At 51.0% G+C, this 27,462-nt stretch overlaps 11 protein-coding genes across 11 annotated transcripts; 8 read left to right on the top strand and 3 right to left on the bottom strand.

The window, feature by feature from the left end:
* Nucleotides 1-463: 463 nt before the first annotated feature.
* MGL_3428 (uncharacterized protein) lies at nucleotides 464-1,009 on the top strand (the record flags this gene model as incomplete). Its single annotated transcript, XM_001729341.1, has 1 exon — nucleotides 464-1,009. One exon carries the CDS (start codon nucleotides 464-466, stop codon nucleotides 1,007-1,009), a length of 546 nt encoding a protein of 181 aa, XP_001729393.1.
* A 1,304-nt stretch (nucleotides 1,010-2,313) lies between these two features.
* Nucleotides 2,314-3,852, top strand: MGL_3427 (uncharacterized protein; the record flags this gene model as incomplete). Its single annotated transcript, XM_001729340.1, has 1 exon — nucleotides 2,314-3,852. One exon carries the CDS (start codon nucleotides 2,314-2,316, stop codon nucleotides 3,850-3,852), a length of 1,539 nt encoding a protein of 512 aa, XP_001729392.1.
* Nucleotides 3,853-4,178: 326 nt separating this feature from the next.
* On the top strand, nucleotides 4,179-6,989 carry MGL_3426 (uncharacterized protein; the record flags this gene model as incomplete). The annotated part of the gene is made up of 1 exon (XM_001729339.1): nucleotides 4,179-6,989. The coding sequence occupies one exon, from the start codon at nucleotides 4,179-4,181 to the stop codon at nucleotides 6,987-6,989; it is 2,811 nt and encodes a 936-aa protein (XP_001729391.1).
* Nucleotides 6,990-7,540: 551 nt separating this feature from the next.
* Nucleotides 7,541-12,229, top strand: MGL_3425 (uncharacterized protein; the record flags this gene model as incomplete). Its single annotated transcript, XM_001729338.1, has 1 exon — nucleotides 7,541-12,229. The coding sequence occupies one exon, from the start codon at nucleotides 7,541-7,543 to the stop codon at nucleotides 12,227-12,229; it is 4,689 nt and encodes a 1,562-aa protein (XP_001729390.1).
* Nucleotides 12,230-12,589: 360 nt separating this feature from the next.
* On the top strand, nucleotides 12,590-13,119 carry MGL_3424 (uncharacterized protein; the record flags this gene model as incomplete). Its single annotated transcript, XM_001729337.1, has 3 exons — nucleotides 12,590-12,624; nucleotides 12,657-12,899; nucleotides 12,957-13,119. The coding sequence occupies 3 exons, from the start codon at nucleotides 12,590-12,592 to the stop codon at nucleotides 13,117-13,119; spliced, it is 441 nt and encodes a 146-aa protein (XP_001729389.1).
* Nucleotides 13,120-15,535: 2,416 nt separating this feature from the next.
* On the bottom strand, nucleotides 15,536-17,935 carry MGL_3423 (uncharacterized protein; the record flags this gene model as incomplete). The annotated part of the gene is made up of 1 exon (XM_001729336.1): nucleotides 15,536-17,935. The coding sequence occupies one exon, from the start codon at nucleotides 17,933-17,935 to the stop codon at nucleotides 15,536-15,538; it is 2,400 nt and encodes a 799-aa protein (XP_001729388.1).
* A 932-nt stretch (nucleotides 17,936-18,867) lies between these two features.
* On the top strand, nucleotides 18,868-19,608 carry MGL_3422 (uncharacterized protein; the record flags this gene model as incomplete). Its single annotated transcript, XM_001729335.1, has 1 exon — nucleotides 18,868-19,608. One exon carries the CDS (start codon nucleotides 18,868-18,870, stop codon nucleotides 19,606-19,608), a length of 741 nt encoding a protein of 246 aa, XP_001729387.1.
* Nucleotides 19,609-20,155: 547 nt separating this feature from the next.
* MGL_3421 (uncharacterized protein) lies at nucleotides 20,156-23,794 on the bottom strand (the record flags this gene model as incomplete). The annotated part of the gene is made up of 1 exon (XM_001729334.1): nucleotides 20,156-23,794. One exon carries the CDS (start codon nucleotides 23,792-23,794, stop codon nucleotides 20,156-20,158), a length of 3,639 nt encoding a protein of 1,212 aa, XP_001729386.1.
* Nucleotides 23,795-24,493: 699 nt separating this feature from the next.
* On the bottom strand, nucleotides 24,494-25,414 carry MGL_3420 (uncharacterized protein; the record flags this gene model as incomplete). The annotated part of the gene is made up of 1 exon (XM_001729333.1): nucleotides 24,494-25,414. The coding sequence occupies one exon, from the start codon at nucleotides 25,412-25,414 to the stop codon at nucleotides 24,494-24,496; it is 921 nt and encodes a 306-aa protein (XP_001729385.1).
* Nucleotides 25,415-25,701: 287 nt separating this feature from the next.
* Nucleotides 25,702-26,598, top strand: MGL_3419 (uncharacterized protein; the record flags this gene model as incomplete). The annotated part of the gene is made up of 1 exon (XM_001729332.1): nucleotides 25,702-26,598. The coding sequence occupies one exon, from the start codon at nucleotides 25,702-25,704 to the stop codon at nucleotides 26,596-26,598; it is 897 nt and encodes a 298-aa protein (XP_001729384.1).
* Nucleotides 26,599-26,665: 67 nt separating this feature from the next.
* Nucleotides 26,666-27,328, top strand: MGL_3418 (uncharacterized protein; the record flags this gene model as incomplete). The annotated part of the gene is made up of 1 exon (XM_001729331.1): nucleotides 26,666-27,328. One exon carries the CDS (start codon nucleotides 26,666-26,668, stop codon nucleotides 27,326-27,328), a length of 663 nt encoding a protein of 220 aa, XP_001729383.1.
* Between the last annotated feature and the right edge of the window lie 134 nt (nucleotides 27,329-27,462).

The raw sequence follows: 27,462 nt of genomic DNA, 5'->3' as shown, positions 1-27,462 counted from the left end.
TTCGAGTCGATGTGGAAGGTCCCGAGGGTAATGGACTCGCTTGCTGCTCTTCGTAACTTTTCGCACCTAACCCCGATATTGTGCCTTGAGCGCTAGTTGATGAATAAGCGATGTCAGGTTGGGCCAACCGAGATGGGGTTTTCGGAACGAGATGTGATAGTCTGGAGCAAAAATAAAAACTTCAAGAAATCAAAAGTTCCAAAGCACTGCAATTCTAGACGAATGAGGTGGGCTTGCGAGTGTTGACATGGGCTCAATTTGTGGAGCAAGACACGAGAATGAACATGCACGTGGCAGCATCCGAAAGAAGACATAGGCGCTGCAGCGAGGCAGGCGAGGCGCGGACCGACGGTTTCGGACGCAATCTGCGCCGCTTCTTTACCAGTGCTAGACTTGTGCTGCCTAGCCACTTTCCAACTTTTCTACTCACACTCTAGCACTTGCGTCCGTCGCCACATACATCATGGAAGACCCGCGCAACGAAGTCCACGATGTTGTCTATGGATTGGTCCGTGCCGAAAATGCAGACAAGCAGCGTGATGTTTTGCAGCGCTATTACCTGCCGAGCGCATCGTTTGACCACCCGATGTGCTCTGTGACGCGCTCTCGCCACTCGCGTGATGCCGGTGTTTTGCAGATCTATCAGTTCCTGCGCATCCTCTTCATGGACACTGAAATCAAGATTCATTCGTCGTGCTTTGACGAGGAGAACAACCGTGTCTACCTCGAAGCCACGCAGCATCTGCGCAGCTATATTCCCTTCGTACGCAAGTACCTGTATGACAGAACTGCAAGACTTGTCGTCCTTTTGGATCTTCGTAAGTTGGACGATGGAAAGTACTACGTTTCGCGACAACAAGATCTGTATTCGATCCAGGAGGAGGCGGAAACCATCTTACCCGGCGGTTTCGACACTGTCATCGTGAACATCAAGGCGTTCGTTGGCCACCTTATCATGCTCCAAGTCGCATTTTTTCAACTTCTTGGTATTTGGACGGTGCGCAACTGAAGCTTATGCGCCACTTCGGCTGCGTTCCTAGAGCTGATGCGTTTGTGGTCGAGAGGGAAACAAATTGTGCGGTGTTTTCGTTTATTAGTTCGCATGTAGATACGCACAGATGCATTCGATGATTTCGTTTCGACGATTCGTTCAGGCTAGGTCCGATCTTGTTCGCTGGTATTGTATATATACTAACCGTATGTTCATGTCATTCCCATTCGATCATTGCTAACTGGTGATAATCGTCGCGAAGGTGTCACGTCCTAGCGCTGTTAGTTTTGTGTCTCTCGCGATTAACAGCGTATCAAGTGTAACGTTGAATTCAGGATCAATAGCAACACTCTTCACATATCCGAAACAATGACACGCCCTTCGCCTGTCATTTTGCTGTCCAAACATCCGCCTATGTACACGCGAAACTCTTTCGTCACCCACAACGTAAGCGGCGTTGAAAATTTAATCGCTTAGTTGTGCTTGATGTAGTAGTCCCGTGCACAACCGCACTGCAAACACATCCTACTCTCCACTCAAGCGTTTGAATTTATTGGACGCCCAGCCACAGAAGAAATCATCAGTTTTGCCTATCGCATGGGGGAAAATTTATTGGCATCGGATTTTGGGCCTTTTGTCAAGCCACTCACATTTCAGCCGGTCATCTCACCCCTTAACACGCATTAAACTCCCCTGAGACAGAGAAAGTGAAATCAAGTGCGTGCGTGCGCAAACACCACAAGGGACAGCCACGCTCTTGATAGGTTTGTTCAAGTGAATTCAGTTCGCATAGTCAAATGCCAGACGAATCAATCGTTCAGGGAGGGGCTGCCGAAATCGTCGAAGGATCAAGCCAGCCGACCTCCCGTTCGCGAGACGGGCGTTGGAAGAGCGAGTTCTCAAATCCTCTGAGCGACCTGCGCCGATTCTTACACAATCATCTAGGCAGCGGAAGCCGGTCGAACCAGCAGCAAGAAAGAGAGCACACAAAAGAATGAGCGTCCTCGCCCGACACAATCCAACTCGCGTCGTGGGACTGACTCACCGCCTGGTCATCCACAAATGCGGGTCTTACAAAGAAATATGGCAAGTTTGGAAAAACGCTAGGAGTTGGCGCAGGTGGAACGGTGCGTGTTATCAAGCGCTCGAAGGACCATGTACCATTGGCCGTAAAGGAGTTTCGCGCACGTTGTCCTGATGAACGGGAGAAAGATTATATCAAGAAAGTCACTGCTGAATTCTGCATCGGAAGTACGCTGCATCATATTAACATAATCTCGACTTTGGACATTATCCGAGACAATAACCATTATTACCAGGTTATGGAATATGCACCAATTGAACTTTTTGCTGTTGTTATGAGCGGCAAGATGGGGTTCAATGAAATCAATTGCGTTTTCCGACAGATAGTCGATGGTGTCGACTATCTGCACGGGTTGGGTCTTGCGCATCGTGATCTCAAGATCGACAATTGTGTCATGACCTCTGATGGTATTGTGAAGATTATCGATTTTGGGACCGCAACCGTGTTTCAGGTGCCAGGGAAAAGTGCTCTATCTGCCACGGGCATCGTTGGCTCCGACCCTTACCTGGCACCAGAAGTGCTCACGCGCCAAACATACGATGCTCGCATGACTGACATCTGGAGTCTTGCGATTGTGTACATGTGCATGGTGCTGAAACGGTTCCCTTGGAAGATTCCGGATCCTGACGCAGACCCTAGTTTCAAGCTCTTCCTCCTTGCTCATCCAGAATTAGGCGGGATAGAGCCCGCGAGCCTTCTTGACGATGAAGACGAAATCGTCGATGCCGACCACGAAACCTCTCATATCACCGGGGAGATGTCCCCCAAATCTCGCTATGGCCCTGTTCTCGAGACTTCAGGTGCAGAGAAACTACTTAGACAATTCTCTGATGAAACTGGCACCGCTCAAATTCGGACAGCTTACGAGGCCGGTTATGACATTTCTGCTGCTTCCACCAGTAACTCTTCAAGTGTGACGCCTGTGGCCACCCGCGAGGGTACTATATCTCGTGAGATGCCGCAACCATCTCATTCATCGCAGTCTTTAAACCCGTATCGTCAGCATACGAGTGATGAAGGGTACGAAATTCCGTCCCTTTCAAGCAGTGTGGTGTACGAAAGTGAATCCCCGAGCATGAGCGTGGCTCATTCTCCTCCTGACAATGGTGCTTTCAAGGAGAAAGGTCCTACTGATTTTAATGAAGACCCTCAGCCACGTGCAGCGGATAGCATATTCCGCATTTTGCCTCTACGTTCGAGGTCATGTTTATCTCGCATGTTGATGCTAGATCCATCGAAACGTGCAACGATCGGTGATCTGCTGCGTGGCCGTCGCTATGGTGCACCTGATAGTGCTATTTCGGCCACTGTTTATGCGCAACAACAACAGCAACAACAGGTTGCAGAGTCTGCTGAACAAATGTCTCCTGATGCTAGGCCCGTCGATGCCTCAGGCATAAAGGGTATCTCCGAACAACCCCACAGACTTTTGCCATACGGCACAATGGAGCCATACGTGGATGAATTCGAAGATGATGAAGACTTTGGCGATGACTGGCTTAAAAGCATCAATACATGCTCGCACTGGATTTCCCACACGAATGAACTGCAGTCATCTTCTTCGGCATTTACGTTAGCGCCATCGACCAGCAGCACCCCCGTTCCTAGGCAAGGGTCGCCGCTTTTGACAGACGAAAACTGTTTTGCAGATATGGGCTTTCGATCAACGGACGACATTTTCGATAAACCCCCGATTCGTCCCCCACCAAACCATATGCACGTATCACAGCATTCTGTTCAAGAACCCAAGCGCCGACTCTTCCCACGTAGAGAATAGTGCTTAGACGCCTTCAGAACTCCACATGCTTACTCTCACTCATAGGCATGCACAATTCTTCAAGCGTCATCATTATTGGGTGTGAGTAGCCCATGCACGTTTCGGATTGTGCACATGCCTGATCAATAACATTCTAACGAGCGCTTTCGCATGCGAGTGGGCTGTGCACCAGCTGACAAGAAATGTCAGTACTCACGAGCCAAGGTTGTCGCCACGTATATTCAAAGGTTTTTTTGCCCCATAACTTCATTCTTCACGCGTCAGGACTTGTGCCTGTCCACAGTAGTATTAGAGGCACACTCGTCTCTGCTTAAGAAGATTACACCATGAGCGGCACCGATGCCATGGTGCAAAGAGGCCAGTCTTACGTGGTCGATCCATTTGAGCAGTACACACTCAATGCCCCGCAGTCCCAGTATGACCCTTCGCGTGCGGCTGCTGTGCACAACAACGTGACTGGCGATGCGGCTACAGGTCAGGACTTTGCTACAAATGCGCCAATGGGCGATTACAATTTCCATGTTGGAAATGCGGCTTATAGCCAGAGTCGCCAGCATTTGCTGCCAAACTCAGAGAGTCATCTGCAGAGTGACCCATTCCTAACGCGGGAGGAAAACTCCGATGCTGCTATGAGAAACGGTACACTTGGAGGCACAACCGTGAACTCGGCAACTCGTGACCAGCCGTATGGACGGGCTTTAGACCTGAACGAGAAACCACCAAAGAAGCATCGCTCTAGCAAATTCAAATGGCTAATGGCTCTTTTGGCAGCGATCATTGCCATCATTATCATCCTTGCTGCTGTTCTTGGCGGTGTTCTAGGATCTCGTGCTAACGACGATGATGACGATAAGAACAACCAATCCGTGCCGAGGAGCAAAATTGGTAGCGGCAACGTGCAAACGAATGTGGTGGGTACGTTCCCGCAAAACGTGTTCGATGATGCATCAAAAGCCGCTAGCCAAGGTAACACGGATCCATTGTCTTACCGTGCAACAGATCCGTACGGTAATCCAATGTTCATCGCAGAGTCTAACACTGCGGTGCCTTCATTCGGCGATCCGGCAGGCAAATGTGGGAAGGATCCCTGGAAAGCCTCAAACAACCTCAACAATGGCCGTCCAGGTCACCCACGACTGATTGCTCCGAAGCATATGTGGGACTGTTTGGAAGACCGGATCCACAACGATGCATATTTAACGGCCTGGAATTACACGATTATGCAGAACGCAACTAACTACGTCGATGAGGACCCGGTCAAGTATGACGTCGATGGCGGTCTTACACTGTCGGGTATTTTGGATGTGTCACGTATTGTACAGCAGCGCATCAAAGCATGGGCGTATGCTTGGCGCATGACCCATGACAAAAAATTCAGCGACCGAGCCTACAAGGAAATGCAAGTGGCTGCGGGCAATACGTCACAGCCATTTGGTGATGGTGACAAGCGTTGGAATCCAGATCATTTCCTTGATACGGCAGAGATGGCTTCTGCCTATGCATTTGCCTACGACTGGATGTATGATGCGTGGAATGATCAGCAAAAATCATACATCATAGACTGGATTGTTCGTTTCGGTCTTGCCCAAGGCCTTGACATGTATAACAAAGGATCGGCATGGTGGTCACAGTCAAGCAGTGGTAACGGCAACTGGAACTGTGTGTGCAACGGTGGCTTGGTTTTCAGTGCTCTGGCCATTCAGAATGATGTGCAAGGAGACCTAAAGTCGACCACTGACCAGATTCTTTCAAAAGCGCTGGACAATGCGAAGAATAATTGCATGCGTGCAGTGTATGAGGATGGTACTTGGTCTGAAACACCCAATTATTGGTACTTTGGAACTAATGCTCAGGCTCGCATGGTATCTGCCCTGATTACCGCAACTGGTTCTGATCAAGGCCTGATGGATCAGAACAAGAACTGGGCTAAGACGTCCGAGTTCCACATGTACGTGACTGGCAATGCAGGCATGTTTGCCTACGGCGACAACGGTCCGAACAAGTTCTCGACCACAGCCAATCAGCTATTCTTGTACAGCCAACTGGCTAAGCAGCCGATGTATGCTCTATTCCAACGTGACCGTGCGGACGCTGCCTCCGATCCACTTAGTATGTTTTGGTACGACTCAACTCCTCGCGGTGGCTTCTTCAATGGCTTGCCACTTGACCGCTTTTTTGACAATGACCAGGGCAGCTGGGTTTCTATGCGTAGCACGTGGACAGATATGTCGGGCAACTACGTCGCGATGAAGGCATCAAACATGACAGGTCATCAGACACATGGTGATTTGGACGCAGGTGACTTTGTCATTGACTCTCTTGGCACTCGGTTCGTGGGTGAGTACGGTAGTGACAACTACCTGGCTAAGGATTACTTCGCGTCTGAAGAAGATGGAGCTACTCGTTGGAAGTACTTCCGTAAGGGCACACAAGGTCAGAACACGCTGGTTATTGGCAAACAAAACCAAAATTCCAGCTGCAAGCCAAATATTAAATTTGAATCTTCGAATACAAAGCAGAACGGTGATTTGGGCTTCACGCCTGGTGGTGATTCCACAGTTTACACTGTCGCTGATCTGAGCTCTTGCTACGGCAAGCAGGACAACGGCGCTGTTCAACGTGGCATTCGATTTGTTAATGGCCGCCGCCAGGTTCTTGTCCAAGACGAAGTGAAAAAGCAAGATAAAGAAATCCAATGGCGTGTTCAAACTAATGCAACTGTGACGCTGTCTGATGACAAGAAGACTGCAACACTCGAGATCAATAAAGTGATTGACCCGAATGCTTCGATCAAACAGTTCACAGCGAGCATTCCGCCAGTAAAGATGAAGGCGACGATTCTTTCACCCGATAATGCCCAATTTGAAGCCGGTCCGGCTTATGATAAGAAGTCCAAGATGCCTAACTATTACTATGGTGCCGACGCTATTCCCAAGCAAGGGACGGACGACAATGGACATGCCATTAATCCAGAAGTCCCTGATTTGGAAGTGACTGTGCTTTCTATAACTTTGCCGGGCGATGTCGACACGAACATCCAAGTTTGGTGGCAGCCTGAGTACGCCGAAGCGATCGATGCGGACAAAAATCCACCGAAGAGCGTTGCATTGTCAGATTGGTCGCTAACTAGTCACTAATTTGGCTTGTCAAGTTATTTTAGCCACCACTTGACAAGTTTGTTATGATATATTTCTCTCTATATAGTCAGTCAGATTGCGTGATGAATTGAATCCAATTGTTTCTTGGCATTTTGAAAGACCTAATGTTTACAGGTCTCGGCCTTGTGTAGGGTGCACGCTTGCAGCAAACCGGCATCTTCGGCGACTAAGCAAAATGAGTTTGAGCTAAAAAAAGATGTGACGAAACAGAATGAGTTGTGAAGAGTACTGCCGCACCTATGCGCACGCGTTCTAATAAATTGGGTCGTCCAGTGCGCAGTTCAAACGGTTGATTGGTGCATTGGTCACTCACCCGTGCGAATACGGCCAATCATCTGAATCACATACACCTACATGCGTTCTATCGCCCAGGATCCCTGTGCAATATGACATAAGCAAGGCTACGTGCGCTCGTCGTTGCAGGTTGGGTACAAGTCGGTCGGTACCTCTTGGTTCACGCCGTACCAGGCTTATCGTCATACGCATTTGTTAACGCTTGGCAGCAAGTCAAGCTCTTCACCATCGCCAGCATGGAACATCCATTGTCATTCCTGCTGGATCTGCCAGGTCCGCCGGCTGGTGCTTCCCTCGGTGAGTATATGGCATCCCAGGTGACCGACAATGGTCGTGTGAAGACACTTCTGGATTGTTTGCCTTCGACAAACAAGCGAGCCCTCATATCTCCAGATCTCTCGCGTCCGCCTTTGACGCATCGAATGCTTAAGCAATTCGTTGCGTCTTTCACAGTACCAAACAGTGCGCATCTCAAGCCTCTCGCTGAAAACAACCGTGTTATGATGGCTCTTCCCACCGGGCCTGAAAATGCGCTTGCCCTCCTTTGTATTGCTTGTTATTTTAACTGTGCACCTGTTAATGCCAGCTGTACGGCTGAGGAGCTGCGTGATGATGCATTGCGACTCGGTGCGCGTGCCGTTATCTCGACCGCGGATTCCATTCAGCGTCTTGAATTGGATCGCTTGTACAGTCAATATGGGATCGAGATTCTCCTCGTCGAACCGCGTCCCTCGGGCCCGGCTGGTCTTTTCGACATTTCTTTGATGGGCGATGAACAACCTGGCTCGCGTCAACGTGGCCCGCCGAAGCCAAATGGTCTAATGAATCAAGCTTTGGTTTTGCACACATCCGGCACGTCCGGGAAAAAGAAGGTTGTGCCGTACACGTTGCGGCACCTAATTGTCGGCGCTTGCTGTGTTATTCAAAGTTGGAACCTTCACTCAAAGCAAGTAGACATGAACATGATGCCTCTTTTCCACGTTGGTGGTATCGTTCGGAACCTATGGGCGCCCGTGCTCTCGGGCGGTAGTACAATTCTTTGTGCCGGCTTCGATCCGAATGCTTGGTGGACGTTAACAATGCAGTTGGGTGCTACGTGGTACTACGCTGCACCCACTATGCATCATGCTATTCTGGCTTCGAAGCCTGCAGATGTTGACCCTTCTACGCAGCTCCAGATCGGTATGATTTGCAATGCTGCTGGTGGTCTTTTGCCTTCGCTTGCCAATGAACTTCGCGCTACGTTCAACTGTGCCGTGTTGCCTTCTTACGGCATGACAGAATGCATGCCTATTGCATCTCCACCTGTCACATACAAACTCGAGCGACCTGGTTGCTCGGGTGTTGCATGCGGACCGGATTTGAGTATTCGTGACCAGCTTGACATCAATAAGGAGTTGGAACGCGGACAAACCGGCGCGATCTGTGTTCGTGGAGTTCCAACGTTTAGTGGCTATGAAATGGAAAATGGCGAACTTGATACGTCTGTCTTCTCGAAGGATGGCTGGTTTGATTCTGGTGATTGTGGTCACATGGACCAAGACGGCTACTTGTACATCACAGGTCGTTCAAAAGAAATTATCAACAAGGGTGGTGAAGTTGTATCGCCCTTCGAGGTGGAAGAGGCTATTTCACAAGCCTGCAAGGAACGTGTAAAGCAGACTTTAGCTTTTTCGGTTGAGCACAAAGTACTCCAAGAAACAATCGGTGTGGTAATTGTACCCAAGCCGGGACAACCACGTATCGGTTTAGTTGAACTGCAGAATTTGCTTCGCAATTACTTGCACCCATCTAAGTGGCCATTCGTCATTGTTTACATGGATGATCTTCCAAAGAATCAGGCTGGTAAACCTCTGCGTATCAAGCTCGGCTCTCGTCTGGGCATTACGGGCATGTCAGACGATGTGCCAGCTTTGGACAGGCACTTTGAGTCAAAGGCGCCGTCAAAGGAAACGCCTTTGTCGCGCCCGATTGCGTGCTCCCGTGTGACTGTTGATTCTCGTGCCGTACAGCGTGCGTGCTATCGAATTCCTGGTGTGCTCGATGCAGCGGTTGCTCAACAACGTGACCGGTCGCTTATGGCCTATATTCAGGTTTCGGAGGATGCTGAATTTGATGCAGCTGATATTGACCGTGCACTGAGTCAAATTCTGCATGGCTACGCTGTGCCGAATCCATTGCATGTATTCCGTCAGCCACTTATAAAAACGAACGGCGAGTACGACTTTGCGGCTATGGAAAGTATAGTGCGCGAGCAAAATGCCGCTTCGATGTCGCAGACTTCGATCTTGGTCAGCCAGATCATTGGAAATCTTTTGGATCTTGATCCCAGTTCTATCACAGATGAGTCGGACTTTTTCCTCCTGGGTGGTAACAGTTTGCTGCTTGGTCGTCTCATCTTCATGATCCGAAAAGAAACCGGTGTGAGCCTGGAGGTGTCGTCGTTGTTTGTTAATTCGACCGTGGCAAAGATCGCCGCCCTCATTGATGAGCAAAGTGGGTCTGGTGGGGGCTCGGACCCGGACGATTTCTACAAGTTAGACGAGAAAGGTGCTGGTCTGTATTCGTCTTTCAATCTTGCGCACACCTACGACGACTCAGACCCGGCGTTTTCTTCTCACGGTTACAAAGGTCGCAGCCAAACCCATCCTCTGGTTATCTTTGTGCAGCTTCTTCCTTTCTTGTTCTTTTACCCGCTGAAGGCTGCTTGGACTTGGACGATCATTCTGCATGGTTTGGCCTTCTTTGCATACTACATTGAGGACTCGTTCTGGCAACGGATTGGTGCTCTGTTGTGCTCAATCGCTATTGCACGTGTGTCGAGTCGTGTTATTTGTCCCATTGGTGCAATCCTGTTCAAATGGGTGGTGATTGGTCGGTTCCGGCCGGGCAAGTATCCAATGTGGAGTAATTACCATCTGCGGTGGTGGATCGTGAACCAGTCAATTCGTACAAGTGGTCGTGGTGTTTTTGCTTTGTCGCCTTTGCTTCTCAAGATGTACTTCCGTCTCTTGGGCATGAAAATCGGAAGCGGGGTCTACATTGACTCGAAGACCAAACTTTATGAACATGACTTGATCACTGTGCATGACCGTGCACAGCTCGACCGCTGTTTGGTGCGTGGATTCTGTGTGGAGCGTGATGGATACTTCCGTTTGGAGCCAGTTGTTATTGGTCGTGACTGTGTTGTGAATACCTACACTTATATTTCCCCCGGTGCTCGTTTGGTCGATGGCACTGTGTGGGGACCACAGTCTTCGTCGCATGAGGCTCCCTCTCCGGATTCCTATGCTGCATTCAACGACGCTTCAGTGCGAGCTCCTCACTTCCTGCTGCGTTTCTTAATTGGCTGGCCTATTATCATTCTCATCCGCATCGTTTCGTATGTGCCATGGTATGCTGCGCTGTTCCTTCTGTTGTCTCAGCCATTCTCTGTGGCCGACAGTGATTCGAGCGACTCCCTGCAGACTATCTTGGCTTGGTACGCGTACCCTCATCGTATTGGATACCACATTTTTGCGCGTATTATCCGAAAAATCTTCCCGCCGATGATCAACTTGGTTCTTGGCATCATCGTGAAGCGCATTTTGGGTCTGAACTCACCGGGTTCCATGCGCAATGCGAGTCAGCTCGCGTTATTCCGTCGTTGGATGACGGCGCAGCTTTTGAGCCAGTACCGCCTCAAGCGTGCGTTCGAAATCATCGGCACACACTACGAAATGACATCCGTCGTGTTTCGTGCGATGGGTGCGAAGATTGGCAAACGGGTGTACTGGCCGGGCTCGGGTATCAACTGCCCAGATCCTGAGTTGCTGGAAATTGGTGACGATGTGGTGTTTGGTTCGCGTTCGGAGATCCTCACGTCAGACTCTATCAGCTTCGATCCGATTCGGATCAATCGTGGTGCCATGATTGCCGACCGAGTCGTGATTTTGCCGGGCGCGACCATTGGTACGCAGTGTGTTATGGGCTCTGGTGCTCTCGCTCGCCGGAATGGCAACTATGAGGACCGCTCTGTATGGATGGGTTCAAAGAACGGTGAAGCGGTCAGCTTCGGTAAGTCGCAAGGACCTAGCGAGCTTGGTGAAGACGATACAATCACTCCTTTTGGTCGTGCATACTACAAACGACAGGCCAACTACTTCGTGATGCCGTATTTGATGATCGTGGCATTGAATGTCTTTTTGCAAGCTATTGCCGCCGCCTACTGGGCATGTGGATTTGCTGCAACGGTGGTCGCCATTAATAGGATCGTTGAGGTGTATCACTCGCGTTCGCATTGGCTCTTCTATGACCATTGGTATCGCCCAGCATTCTTGTACTTGGCTATCATCATCTTCTTTGCTGTGATTCTGCCAGGGCAAGCTATTATATCGCTAGCTTGGGTGGTGGCAACGAAGTGGGCTATCATTGGCCGTCGTCGCGAAGGAAAGTATAATTGGGATATGAGCAGCTACTGTCAGCGTTGGCAAGTCCATCTTACGTTGCAAAAGCCAGCCATGCAAGGCTTTGGTGGCCACATCTTCAACAATTTGTCTGGCACAGTGTTTGCGGTATGGTATCTGCGCTGTCTTGGTGCTCGGATTGGTAAAGACTGTGCTATCTGGGCTGGCGGTAAGCCAACATTGACCCTGACTGAACCGGATCTTGTGACGATGGGTGATCGGGTTTCGATTGATGATTGCTCAGTTGTTGCGCATATTAATTCTCGTGGTCAGTTCAGCTTGAACCGACTTCGCCTTGGAGATGGCTGTGCTATGCGCACAGGAAGTCGTCTGTTGTCCGGTGCCAGCATGGAGTCTCAGTCGATGTTATTGGAGCATACGCTCGTTGCATCTGGTGAAATTACGGAAAGTTGGGCGGTGTATGGAGGATGGCCTGCTCGCCGCTTGAATTTGCGTCAAGCACAACCGCCCAAGGCGTAGGCAAGGTGGGTCACGCCTTATTGGTCGTAGAAAGTGTAATCAATTTACACTTCCAGTTAAATGTACATATGCGTTGACTCGTCGTAGAAACATGATTGTGAATAAAATTACGTGCCTGTGTTAGCGGACAACTTAGTTTGAAGACGGGAGAAACACGAATGACTGCGGGAATAATGTTGTCTCCTGAAGGAGCGCGCGTCAGGATACGCGGATGCGCCCGACACATCAGCATGAAAAGCTCGTTGGAGAGTGCCTGATGGGAACGCGATGTGGATTGATTGTCACGTGCCATGGGCCGGTTCTTCGTCGCGTCAACGAAAAATATCTGGCGACAACTTGCAGGCACCACGATTGTCTACTATGAGTTTTGAAGCGGGTGACGAAAATGAAGCCGAGTACGTGATATACATGCGCTGATGAAAATTAGCTATTTTGACGAGGGAGTTGATTTCGATGCGGCAGAGATGGACGAGCCATTGAACGAAGAGGCAGGCGCTGGAGATGATGAAGATCACTTTGGCGACAATGAAGTGGTGCATTCTAGTGCCGACGGCAATATTCCCATGAATATGGATACGTCAGGAAAAGCTAATTCGGAGCGGATCACGACACCGTATATGACCAAATATGAAAAAGCGCGTATTTTGGGTACGCGTGCGCTGCAAATCAGGTATGTACGGGCGTCTATGCTCGCGTTCGCTTGGCGGGCGAACTAACAATCTCTCAGTATGAACGCACCAGTTCTAGTGCCTACAGAAGGAGAGATGGATCCGTTAGCTATTGCACAGAAAGAGCTTTTGGCCAAAAAGATTCCTCTTCTCGTGCGGCGGTACCTACCAGATGGTACTTTTGAGGACTGGAGTGTGTCCGAACTCATTATCACGGATTAAGCGGCCTAGATCTGTTTGCCCTAGTTTTTTCACTATTTTCTTATATTGTATGTATTAACAAACATAAGGATACTTTTTGCCTGCAGGCCAATACCTGCACATGTGCGCCTTGGGGGGAATCCATGCAGATGCGATGTGTGACAGGCATATATATCTGTTGAACTTAGGATATGGGCCATGACTCTAAGCGCCCGCTTTCGGAAAATACCTGACCAAGCCCTGAGGATGTCTAGCACGTGGCCTGTGTCTCTGACTGCGGTCTTCTGCCAAGACGTGCCAAGAAAGGAATGTCGCTCGGCCGGTGGGCACATGAAGCATTTTGGTCATTTCTCATAGGGTAGCCCAGTGAGCGATTGCACTGCCTTAATTACCCTTTTGTACCCTATCTCTGCTACACACACGCACACCGGAGACCAAGGTCTTGGCAAAGCCCAACATCATCTCATTTTCTTATCAACGAATAGCGATTTGCGACTAAGAACTTCGGATAGCATTGCCAAGCATGAGTGAAAATAACTCAGTGAGTGAGCCTGCCAAGCATGGCTCGTCATCATTGAAGGAGTCTGCACTTACTTGCATGTGGAAAGGCTGTGGCGTGTCGTGCGAAAATGCTGAAGTGTTGTACCTCCATCTCTGCGATGATCATGTGGGACGCATCAGCAAAAACAACCTCTGTCTTACGTGTCACTGGGATGGATGCGGGGCCAGCTATGGAAAGCGCGATCACATCACAAGTCACATACGGATTCATACGCCGTTAAAACCATTCTCTTGCACTATCTGTGGCAAAAGTTTCAAGCGATCGCAGGATCTCAAGAAACATGGCCGTACCCATATCAGCTCGTCCAGCTCTGCAGCTGAAAAGGGCGCACGCGAGGCACTGAGCAAGTCACCAGATGAATTTCGTCCCAGTTCTGGTTATGGTCCTTCGCTACCGCCGCCGCTGCCGCCTTTTAGGGCAATGTCCTCGCCTTCAGAGTTGACGGAGAACATGCCTACGCCGGCTTTCTCTTCACAGTCGTCTCGCGATTCTTCTTCTCCCACTTCATCGCCCAACGCCTTCCGACCGTTGGAGGGTGGGTCGATGTACCCGCGTCTATCGATGCATTCAAATCTACCATCCTCATCAACGATGTACCCATCGTTGGCACCGTTGGCTCGAGAAGATGAAGCGCCTCACTTCCTTAGTACATACGAGGAACCAGCGAGCCTGGACATGACTCATGCTATGCGAAATGGTAGTTTTAGTGGCGGGGAGTCACTAAAACGGCCTCGGTCATCTATCGACAACTTTTGGGACGATGTACAGCGAAAGAAGCTCGCTCCTACGTATGATACTGGCATGATGGAGCGTCTTGACCAGTTCTGGTTGCCTGACTCGCATACTATTGGTGATCTTGACGCATTTCTAAACGAGTCTATGAATGCGATTAATTATGGCATGTCTACAACGGATCAACGGTCAGCTTCAGGACCTTCTACCATGCCTCCGTTGAACGGCGACCACCAACAAATTTCGGATATAAATGCTTGGCTGCTTCAGCTCGGCGACAGCATGTCGCGCCCGCCTGCAGGCACGTCTATGATGCCGACGAACTTTGCACAGTCTTTATCGCTGTTGGGCTTAACGAACATTCCAGGCGCTGAAGCTATTTCACTATCAAGTAATTCGCCCACCAATGTTTCTTCGGGGGCAGCCGATTACCAGCCATATCCATGGACCACACCCACCTCAACTATCCCCTCGCAAGAAAAGGGACTGTATCCTGTATACAGGCAAGTCCAGCCACTGACCCGGTCGCCACCTTGTGCTAGTGCTATGGATGAAGATGATGGTGTGAGGTCATCACCAGTCGCTGCTTCAAGCTCTTGCTCGACTGTACCGCCTCCGACACGTCTTCGTACACGAAACCAAAGTCATTGCAACATGTATCCGAATATCCTCAGTCCTGCGAGAGATCACAGTTCTTCTAGCACGCCTAGGCATCTTGCTAAGGATGTCCGTATACGAGAACGGCATATGAAGCTGGTTCTGAATCTTCTTATGGCGCTGAACAAGAATAAGTGCATTCATCCAGGTACAGGGAATGTGGTGACCATTGGCAGGATGCCTGTTCATCGACGAAGTGATGGACGCCCATGGCCATCCTTGGCGTTGTCAACGCCATCATCAGCTTCCTCACCACCTTTCTCCGGCGTACCAACATCTACGACATCTACAGGAATGGCGTCTTCTGCATCATGCGCGTGGCGATTGATGTCATCCTCCAAATCACAGCATAGGGTCCTACCCCCTCCTCATTCACTATCTCCTTGTATTCGATCACATCGCGAGTCGCAGACCGGTGCTCTTCCTAGTATTGCTCAGCTGCTTTCTGACGTGAATATGGACTAAAAAAGTGTCATAGCTGATAGACTATGCTTCAAGTGTTATGGATTGTATAGACTCCAAAGCGGCCTCTGCATCGCCTTGGCCTAGAAGCTTGACCACGTGTGCGTAATGTATCAAACGCTCAGCCTCTTCAAGTTCAAGGGCTTTACTCTTGGCGCGCTCGATGATGGTGGTTGGAATGCCAGACAGTGCTGCAGCGTGGATGCCGAATGACCTGGATGCAGCACCTGGCAGAACCCGATGTAGAAAAACCACTTCGTCTTCTTTGCCCTGGTGACGCATGATTTGCACTTGCATATGCACATTCATCAGCTGTTGAGGGAACAAGTGTGCCAGGCGTGTAAGTGGGACATAGTGAGTAATAAACAGGAGAGTCGGCATGGCTGGTCCACGCTCGAGAAATGAGCGGAGCACTGCGTATGCTAGAGCCATCCCGTCAAAGGTAGAAGTTCCACGGCCAAACTCGTCCAGCAACACCAGTGTTCGGGGCGTTGACGTGCGCAGGATGAATGCGGTTTCACGCGCTTCAACAAGGAACGTTGATTCGCCGCGCAGAATGTCGTCTCGAGCACCCATGCGAGAAGCAATCGCATCACGGCATGTAATCTCTGCTGATTGACATGGAACAAAAGAGCCAATCTGGGCCATAATTATTGTCAATGCGATGGCGCGCATCATGCTGGATTTTCCACCCATATTCGAGCCGGTTAAGAGCATCCCACGCGGTGCTTCAGTTTGTTTCAGGCTTCCTAACGCAATATCGTTGGGGATGTACCCATTTGTCCGTGCCTCTGTCACGGGGTGCCGACATTGACGCAACTGAATCAAGTTACCTTGGTCATGGACATGGGGTCGGACATAGCCAGGTCGCGAGGCAACACGTGCAAGACTAGTCAGCACATCGATCGTTGCAAGCGCATGCACAGCTCGTCGAAGTGGCATGTATGCCTGAGCTACATGTCGAACAAAATCGCGAAATGCCTCATTTGCGACCGCGGTAAGCATTTCGCGGTGCCGATCACGCTGGCGCTGCAGTTCGACAATAGCCGGTGTGTGGAAGCGTACGGCGCGCTTCGTCGAATTGATCCGCACCCAATCGGCAGGTACGCGCCCTGCATCGGATGCACGAACCTCGATAAGATGATCAATGCCGGCGATACTGATGAATTGCAGTGCTGGACGACGAAGGATGCGGCGGATGTCAACGAGTTGCAACTGTGCCGCGAGCTCATCATCTTCTAGCTGTTGCTTCCACTTTTGAATCGCTGGGTATCTTGAGGAATCCGTGTAAAGTGACACCTTCGAATTGCTGCGTGCGTTGGGAATATGTAACGCGGACACAAATGCGCTCACCTCCGACTTGGGTGCACGCAGATCTTGAAGAGCAGTATTGAGAAGTGTGCTGCGCGTGGAATCATGAGCCTCTATTTCGTGCGTGACACGATACAATGTAAGAAGGATTGATACAAGTTCGGCGGGGTCAACAAGTGTGTACAGAATCCGCGTTAGTCCGCGCGTGAGATCCGGTAGGTGGGTGAGCAAAGAGACGACACGATGCAGAATTCGATCACGGCGCTCACGAAGCAGACTGACAGCATCCGCACGAGCCTGAATAGCCACAGGATCAACAAGGGGCCGTCGGATCCACTGCCGAAGAAGCCGACGGCCCATACTTGTAGCACATTCATCAAGAAGCCAAAACAAACTCCCATCCCCACCATGATCTGTCGCGTTACGCAGCAGTTCCAGATGCGACAAAGTGGATCCACTTAAGACCATGGACGAGCGTGAGGTGAAAGTCGCATAATGATCGACATAGTGAAACGCGGATGTCAAATCGTACGTAGCCAGATAAGTGAGCAAAAGTGCCAAGGCACGCTGAACCTCAACCGGGCAGGCAGCTAGTGCCCACGCAAGCACATCGCCTTGCAAGAATGAGGCAAGCGGCTCGAATGCTTCGCGTGTCTCCATGCGGACGTTGTAGGTGGCAGATGCAGCCGCATACATTGACACGGCCCTTCGCGTTCCATCACTCAGACTGGAAAGCAAAACGACCTCGCGCGGCACAAGGTGCATAATACGTGTATAGAGCCCTTCACGTGTTGAATCGTCGAGCCATTCATCGTACGTGATGGAGGACGTCGCCATATCGATGGAGACAAACGCAAGTGCAGTGCACGTCCGAGACGTTGGGCGGTCAACAATGGCACAAATCACTTGTTCGTCAGACTTTTCGCAGCAGGAAACATGATCGATCCATGTACTGGCAGTATAAACGCCTGAGAGTTTGCGTTCAAAGGGTCTGTTTGCATTCTCCGTCACTGCTTTGAGAGCACGTGTTTCAGTCTGGCGGCACACGCCTACCTTATACCCATGCGCAATGAGACGTTTTACATAAACCTCAAGATGAGTTGCAGGTACCATGGCTGTTACGAAATGTTTTTCTGAAAAACATGCCTGTGTTAATGCGAAAGGAAATCACATACATACTATATTGAGTACCCGACTTGCAACGATGGCATCGTCGCCAAAAAACTTTAATTTGTAGCCGACCTCGACAAGCAGGATCGTGTCTGGATTTTGTGATTTTAGGCTTAGGATTTGCTTCTCAAGCGGCGTATACGATGGCTGAGAGTTTGACGACGCGGCAAGTGATACGCGTAACGTTGGCATATCATCTGCTCCGTTCATGTCGTTGGTGTTCTTCCCAATTTTTCTGCGCTTCAGTGACGGCCTAGAAAATGGCTCTTGTGATGTCGACCTCATTTCTGTCTTTGACGATGCGCTCCTGGCCGCATGAAGACTACTTTGCATGGCCTCCTGGGCCAACTTGCCCGCCAATGTTGAATCCAGAGTCGCGTAGATGAGTTTCCTATACAACCAACTCGCATCTCATAACCACAGGTGTCACGTGGTACGAATACCAACACCACCACAGTAACTGTCAGGCTTCTAGTTCGCTAACGTGCCTAGATTGTTGGTGTCTTGGTCGAAGATGGCATCAACTCTGTTAGTCGAAAAACATGTACAGTTCATCCAGAAACTCGAGCGAAAACGAGACAGTAGCCTTGCGTACCACATGACGGCTCATCTTCGAATGAACGGCGTCTATTGGGGGGTGTGCGCGCTAGAGCTTATGGGGGCTAGTGACGCACTGGATCGAAATGCGCTGGTAGATTTCGTGCTGAGTTGCTATGACGAAACAACAGGTGCGTGGTGAAAGTGAGCATGAAGCTTGGCGTTCTGCGGGCGGACTGACACATGGGTAGGTGGATTTGGCTCCTACCCAGCGCATGACGCTCATATACTAAGTACACTCAGTGCGATCCAGATTTTGGCACTAAAGCATGCGCTAGATGCGCTGGGAGATGAAAGGCGCCAACGTGTTGTTCAGTGTAGGTAATTCGTGCATTTTGTACTGGAAAGTGGGTGGATGTGCAGCTGACACGCATGGCTTAGTTGTACTAGGACTCCAGCAATGTAATGGGTCATTCCAAGGTGACAAATGGGGCGAAACAGACACAAGATTCCTGTATTGTGCTACGAATGTGCTGGCACATCTCGGCGCGCTCGACGAACTAGACCATGAAAAGACGATTCAGTGGGTCTTGCGATGCTCCAATTTTGACGGTGGATTCGGGCTCACAGAGGGTGCAGAGAGTCACGCGGCACAAGTTTTCACATGCGTTGGAGCGCTGTCGATCCTGCACGCATTGGACCGGATCGACCAAGACACATTAGCATGGTGGCTCGTGGAGCGTCAAGTTCCGGGCGGTGGCCTCAATGGACGGCCGCAGAAACTCGAGGATGTCTGCTATAGTTGGTGGGTGCTCTCGTCACTGAGTCTGCTGCATCGTTTGCACTGGATCGACTCTGAAAGACTGTGTGCATTTATCCTATCAGCGCAGGATCCAGAGCGAGGTGGCATTGCCGATAGGCCGGACAATGTAACAGATGTGTTTCACACGCAGTTTGGCGTTGCTGGACTCTCGCTTCTTGGCTATTCGGGGCTACAGCGTGTCGATCCAACGTACTGTATGCCCTGCCACATCACAAAAGCCTTGGGCATTCAGCGTCCCTTTCAAAGTCGACCATAAGCATGACAGATATGTATATAAGAGCTCGGTGGTCACTTGGACATGAATGAGATTTGAGTTGCAATGCCTTTTGGATGGATGCCTATTTGTGCTAATGTAAAGCTGCGACGCGGATGGCAGCAAAGACGGAGGCGGGTCTGCCGGTATGGCTTGAAGTCATGGTCTATCAGAAAGACAAACTACCTAAAAACTCGCTTTCGTGAGGGGATACCGTCCACACAATCAATGCCTGCAGCTACAAAAAAAGTGTGGAATGGTTAGCTTGTACCAACACGGCATGAAGAAAGGGTTCAATACAAGCAATTGGGCAGAAAAAAATCTGTTCAATAGATGGGTAGATGCATGTGAATTCAAGTTGTCTAGTGTTTATCTCATCACAGCGCCGTTCGTGCAACGTCTATTGCGTACGGAAAGAGCCGATTAGTTTTACACCAGCTAAATAGCGAAAAGAATGAAACTTGGAAAAAAAAATGAAAACCTAGGAAAAAAGAGCCTTTCGAACTCACTTGACGAGTCCATTATAAGGCAACATGAAATGCCGACGACTTCAACCTAAAACATCCACATCCGCATTCAGAGTGGATGAGTCCATAAGAGAAAGCTTAACAAGATCTTGCATAGACGGAGAAAGCTGCAAGCCTCGAGAACCTTCGTTTTCACTGGACTCAGACGTCCGCAAGCCTTCCTTTGATTCTTGAGGACGCAAAGGCCGCTGCGACATTACACGAGATTGTTGCTTTTGCAGATGATGGTTCGGGGTGACCACCGGTTTAGTCGGAGTCTCTGATGGCAAGGCAGGCGCGGGTGCCCGGTACAACGACGAAGGCGTGTCGGACGTTAAGTGATGCACCGTGGTTGGTGGCGTCGTCTGCCACGAGTACATCGCAGCGGCGCTAAATGAATCATTTCCAGAAAGAGACTTGGGTGTCATGGACTCAACCGGCTCGCGACGTGGCGACACGATAGGACTTGTGCGTGGATCGTAATCGAATGTAGCATTTCCATTCGAGCCAAATGATGTGCGCCATAGGTTATGGCCTGGTGAGACGGGCCGTGATGCAGCACCTGAGCTATCTTCCTTGTCATCGTCGACAGAATCATAATGAATAACAGACCGCAGAACTTCGTCACTCGATCGCCACATATGCGAGGATGAAGTCGGCATGTAAGAGGATGATGCATGAGATGACGGCTTATCCAGAGGCTCAAATGGTGAATTCTTAGAAGCTGACACCGATGTCGAAGGCACCGTTGTGGTATAAACAGGCGATTCGTTCGAGCCTCTGAAAGGTGAGTACGATGACGCATAAGATTGCGATGAAGGAGCTGCGTAGATTTGGGTCGTGGGAGGAGCTGGTTCACTCGTCAAATAAGATGCAGATGTCGCTGACGGCATGACTGACTGTTCTGTCGACGCGAAGAGGTATGAAGGCAGTCCCGACGTGTGTGACACAGGGGCCATCTCTGGTGATTGAGCACGCTGTGCTTGAGATGTAACGACAGGGCGTTGGGCGTCGAGCGTCGAAATACTTGGCGAAGTAAACGAAGGAGCCGCATGCGAGAAGTCAGAGCCATGCGCGGACGTTCCTTGACCAGGAGCGTTAGACTCGTATAACAAAGGACTCGTCGGTCGACTTGAAGCCGCAGGCTGCAGCACCGAATACCTCGAAGCAGTAGGATTGCGCGAATTAGACTCAGGACTAGTAGGTCTAAGATGGTATGCCTCATGCATCGCAGCCTGTGGCTTCAGCTCAGGTGATACAGGCGACGATGGGTGCTCTGCCGTCAGAGGAGCTGGTGCAGGTGTTGGAGAAAATGTTGATGATACCGGTGCATGTGCATCCTTGTTAGATCCGTACGCATGCGAAGCAGATGTTCCTGCGTAGCCTAACAACGGGCGCGCGTCTGACGCATCGTCCTCAGAGGTGCTACCCAACGTAATAGGTGGTACAGCCACAGGTGACGTGCCCTCGGCCCTGGACGTCGATAAGTGAGTGGCAACGGGAGGAGCAGTATCGTTCGTGGATTGAATGTAAGGCAATGCACTTTCAGTGTATGGCTGGTACAGAGACGAGGCCACGGACTGTGATGATGGGATCCACGTTTCATAGCTTTGTGACACGGGCCTAGCCGCCACTGGCGTCGAAGAGCCCGGTACATAGGCTGCGCTGCTCGATAGAGGAACTGGCGGCTGAGCACTGGGCTCAGGCGTGCCGGGCTTATGAAGCTTAGGTGTAGGCGTCCTCGACGACTCACCCTGGGGAGCAGGATGTTCTGCGCTCAAATTGAGCGACGACAAAACGGATGGAGGTACATTGAATGGTGACATCGGGCGCGTAGTATTCAGGAAGCCATCAGCATCCGCATGTGCACCGACCGAGGGTGCGGGAACTTCGTTGTGTTGAGATCGGCTTCGTAGCTCCGTCGAGTTCTCAGCCGCTGGTTCTGGCACATGGTTGGCATCAACTTGGGAAACCTGTGGTCCGACAGTCATGGCCGAAGATGAAGGCGATGACTTTTGTGCTTCAGTTGAAGGTAATGTTGCTGTTGCCGGCGTCGTCGTGATAAACTCCTGTACGGGTGGTGTCGACGATGGCGGTGGCGACGCTGGCGGCGACTTGGACTGTACCGTATCCGAAACAGATCCAGTCGCATGATTCCCTCCAACATTATCAGCAGGCACTGATGATGTGGGCTTAGCAGGCCCAGCAGGTGCTGGCACCATTGGAGCCGCAGTAGAATTATTCACTGACGAGGGAGTTTGTGCGTCTCTCTTGCCAGCAGGTCCAGTCGAATTCTTCACCGCATTTGAGGGAGAGAGCGCTTGCGGCTTCTTTACAGGACCTGTTGCCGGACCTGTGCTTGCCGCATGCGAGGTTGGTTTCGACTTAGATGGCGTCTTGAACTTCTTGAAAAAGCTGCCAAACAGCCCCCTCCGCTTTTGATCATTCTGCTCGGACCGAGGTATCTTATCAATGGATTCTTTCGGTGTAGGCTGCGATGCGTGGCGACGTGAAAAGAGTCGGCGGGGTGTAAGAGTCGGTGTACCGATCGAGCGTCGATGATTTAGCATTGATGAAGACGCTGTCGCTTGCTTAGTTGGTGTAGTCGTCACTGGAGTCGCGCTAGTACTTGAGCTAGGGGCTGAAGGCTTGGGCTGCGTCTGAGTAGGACGTTGGCCAGTGGGAGTATCGGGCTTGGTTGGCTCCGTAGGTGTTGCTGGCGCAACTGTAGGTCGTATCGTCATGTTCGGCACAGTCGATGTGGCCGGAGAGCCAGTTGCACCGCCAACAGACGCTGGATCACGGGTGATACGAGGAGCAGAATTGATGCCGCCCCAGGCATGACCACCATCTTGAGAAAATTCTGGCTGCTTCGGACTTCCAGAACTTACGCCCGAATTCACCGACTTGAATGGCTGTGGACGTCCGATGGAGAGCATGTCTGGGTCTTGAAGCATGTCTGAGCTACTAGTCATTGCAGGACCACGAAGACCATTGCCCTCCGACATGGGATCCGAGTCATTACGAAGGAATGCGGGGTAAGGGCTGTCTGTCACACCAACGCCCATACCCTCTGGAATAGCAACACGGCAAAGGCCCGACTCACTCTGTGAAATGCCTGTAACATCTAGCTGAGACAATGAGCTCAGAGCGCCAGGCCGTCCCATCCTTGGACGTCCACGCAAAAGACTGGATTGACTCATGTTGGTTGGAGAGCCCGGGATGTATGGTGACTGCGGTCCACTACCGATCCCTGCACCGTAAGCAAGCGAGTCCGTCGATGGCGAAAATAACATGGGCGACATAGCGCCAGCCCCATACGGGCTCGCTGGGTTGCTGCGCTGAGCGGCACGTGAATGCGCTGATATCTCGCTAATCAGAACGTCGATCTCACGGGTATCGTTGAAGCGGCGACGGCGCTGACCCGGCGTCGGTGTCATACTCGAGCTGACATTGGCCGTGGAAGCACTGCGACCTTGTCGAGCCCGGCCTCGTGCAGTAGCCGGTGTGGAAAAGTTGCGCCCTCTGCTCATTTCAGGACTCAGCGAGACTTGCGAAGCCGACTTGCCAAACTGCGTCGACAAGCGAAAACCACCAGGCCGAGACGTTTGGCTTGAGTTTTTTGCAAACGCAGCAGGTCCAGCAGACACACCTTGGCCAGGCTGCGACACTTTAGTAGACATGGTGCAAACACGATCTCAGACAAGCAAAGAACGTGTAGAATGTGCTGGGTGTAATTACACAAGCTGTCAACAAACAAGAATCAGAGAACGAGCGTGAAATTCGGTATGCGAAATATGCTGTATTGAAATTGACAAGATGCGAAAGAAGTGCGAGCGCGCGCGTCTCTATGCGCACAAAGGTACAGCGTCTCGACAAAGGCTTATTGTGGAAAGGAGTGCGTAGTCTCCGTGAGATTCGAATGCAGAAAACTGGATTCGCAACTATCTGTGTTACCGCATGGAACGCGTAAATCCCATTTGATTGTTTGTACACGCACGTTCCGCGGCAGTCGCAACATTCAAGCGAATTCGTTGAGCACGGAAATATGCATGCACATCGAGATTATGTCATTCCGTGTTTACCAAGGCGCACGCGCCTGCGCCTAATGCAAATGATGAGGGCGGGATGCATTGTCAACACTATGTCCAGATAGTGGCTTCAAGCTCGAACGACATGACGCCCAGTGCGTGCGAAATCAGCATCTGTCCAACATCTTTTTCTTTCCTTGGCTTAACCCACCATAACCGCGTCATACAGTCAGTCTTTCTCGTTCGCAAACGCACAAAAGTGTAGTTTACGCTGTACGGGTATCCTATGATGGCTGCGCTTTGGGTGATGTGAGCGAAAGAACCAATGCGCTTTTGTCAATCATTGCTGCCTCAGTCGTCACGATTATCAAGCTTGACTTCATCCTCACTGTCTTCGACAGGTGGAAGTGGTATAGAGCCATAGCCGCCAAGCTCCGTTTTTGCTAGTTGCCGTTCTATACGCTCTTGCTCCTCTTCCATGGCAAACTGGTCTGCAGCCTGCGCGATCTCCTGGCTGCTTCGACATGCGCGGTAACGCGCAAGGTATGCATGATTCAGTGCTGGAAAGTTGCAGCCCCATGCGAATTTGGACAAGAGCTGATCGCCCAGTGGTCGCGCGTGACAGACATAAAAAGCTGCTGCTATGGCCTCAACACAATTCAGCTTGAATGGTTTGCCATAGTTGACTGGATTTGTCGCCATAAGTCGTGGTAATAGACGTTCATGAGGACTTTTAATCTTGCCAAATGGGACTTCATCGAGGCGTGCCCAGCTGCATTCAACAACGGCCACACCAAACTCACGCAGTATCGGTGTATCAGAGGGAGAGAGCACTTGTGTTGCATGTGGCGTCAGTACAATGCCACGGAACTTTTGGCCTACACGAAGCTCTTTGATCAAGCCATGCCTCGCCAGCTTTTTACCGCTACACCGACGCGGATCACAATGTTGAAAGTCCCACATGGCAACAGGCACAGGCGTCGCTAGGTCAGATGCTGACCCTAACTCATCTTCCTCCTCCTCGTCATCGTCATCATCAGCATCTTCCTGATCTGTGTCCTCTTCATCCTCCGCATCCGCGTGTCCACCTTCATACTCTTCATCGTCTACATCTTCATCTTCGCTGTCGCTCTTCAAATATGCACGCGGCGATCCAGACGTATCCTTATCATTCCAAACAGACGAACCCAAACAATCAGCTCCGTCTTCTGGTTCCCATTCTCGTACTTGGCCACGACCACGACCACGACCACGACCGCGTGCACGAACCATGCAAAATGAATGAACCAGCACGCGTTCGTTGGCCGCCACACCTGCAGGCTGTATGCACTGAAAACGGATAGATTGGATCGGGACGACCTTACCGGTAATCACGTGAGGTTGGGGCCAACATTAACGTGATGCGGAGACAAACGCCAGACGATTGGCGGAATTAAAGTATTGTATCGCGGAGGATGCAGGTGCCATTGACTCAGCACCGTACCAACCGGAACGCCGGAGTGGATTAGGTATAAAACTCACGGGGCGCCGAGTCTTGGCGAGCTTCCCTATCGTTTAGTATGCCATACGACCCCAAAAACGAAGACGCTCTATTCCAAAAAGAAGTGGAAGATGTAAAGCAGTGGTGGAAGTCGCCGCGCTTCGTGGGCGTGACGCGTCCATATACAGCCGAAGCTGTGGTCAGCAAGCGTGGCACAATGCGCCAGCACTACTTGTCGAACGAGCAGGCTAAGAAAATGTGGGGCCTGCTGGAGCATCATGCGAAGAACAAGACGACATCACACACATTTGGCGCATTGGACCCTGTTCAAGTGTCGCAGATGGCCAAGTACCTTGAGACTGTGTATGTGTCAGGGTGGCAGAGCTCTAGCACAGCCAGCTCGACGAACGAGCCTGGTCCCGACCTGGCTGACTACCCATCGAATACGGTGCCCAATAAGGTTGAGCACTTGTTTATGGCACAGCTTTTCCACGATCGCAAGCAGCAGGATGCCCGTCGCAGTATGACCGCCGAGCAGCGTGCAAAGACGCCCTACGTGGACTACATGCGGCCCATTGTGGCTGATGCTGACACAGGCCATGGTGGTCTTACAGCCGTTATGAAGTTGGCGAAAATGTTCGTCGAGAAGGGTGCTGCTGGTATTCACATTGAGGATCAGGCGCCCGGTACGAAGAAGTGCGGGCACATGGCCGGAAAAGTACTCGTGCCCATCTCCGAGCATATCAACCGTTTGATTGCTATCCGTCTTCAGTACGACATCATGGGTGTGGAGAACCTTGTCGTGGCCCGCACCGACTCGGAGGCTGCGACGCTTATCACCACCAACGTTGACGAGCGGGATCATCCATTCATCCTCGGCACGACGAACCGTGACCTGCAGCCACTCGTAGAAGTGATGACCGCTGCTGAGCGCAGTGGTAAGCAGGGGCGACGCCCTTCATGCGGTAGAGGATGATTGGACGAACAAGGCTGGTCTCTGCTTGTTTTCGGACGCGGTCGTGCAAGCCATGGCCAAGAAGGGCATGTCGTCGAAGACACAGAAGGAGTTCAAGGACGCCGCTTCGAAGCTATCGAACAAGGCCGCCCGTGATCTTGCGGCTAAATATGGCATCGACGCTAGCAGTGGTTTCTTCTGGGACTGGGATGCGCCTCGTACTCGCGAGGGCTTCTACCAGTACCGTGGCGGCACGCAATGTGCTGTGAACCGTGCGGTGGCATTCGCCCCTTATGCTGACCTTCTGTGGATGGAGACCAAGTCGCCTATCCTTGCGCAGGCCAAAGAGTTTGCTGACGGAGTGCATGCCGTGTACCCAAACCAATGGCTCGCCTATAACCTCTCGCCTTCGTTCAACTGGGATGCCGCAAAGCTGTCGGAGCAGCAGATGAAGGATTATGTGTGGGATCTGGGCAAGCTCGGCTTTGTGTGGCAGTTCATCACTCTCGGTGGACTGCATTCGACAGCTTACATCACCGACTTGTTCGCCAAAGGTTTCGCCAAGGAAGGTATGAAGGCTTATGTGTCGCTTGTGCAGCGCCGTGAGCGTGAGATTGGCTGCGACGTTCTGACGCACCAAAAGTGGAGTGGTGCCGATTTCATCGACAACCTACTCAAGACCGTGACGGGTGGTGTTTCGTCGACAGCCGCTATGGGCAAGGGTGTCACTGAGACTCAGTTCAGCAAGTAATTGTCCTATATTGTAGAATGCTGGATCAAAGTCCGAGTAAATATTGAGATACTCAATGCAACAGCTCTATTCTATTTGATGTAGAAAAGTATGGGGACACTGGCTTAGGTGTGAGCACAAGAGCGTGCGTGCCT

This window comes from Malassezia globosa, assembly GCF_000181695.2.
Source record: "Malassezia globosa CBS 7966 chromosome Unknown mgl_sf_9.1, whole genome shotgun sequence".
NCBI lineage: Eukaryota > Fungi > Basidiomycota > Malasseziomycetes > Malasseziales > Malasseziaceae > Malassezia > Malassezia globosa.
The sequence above is the reverse complement of the archived record's forward strand: the minus strand, read 5'-3'. Positions and strand labels throughout refer to the sequence as shown.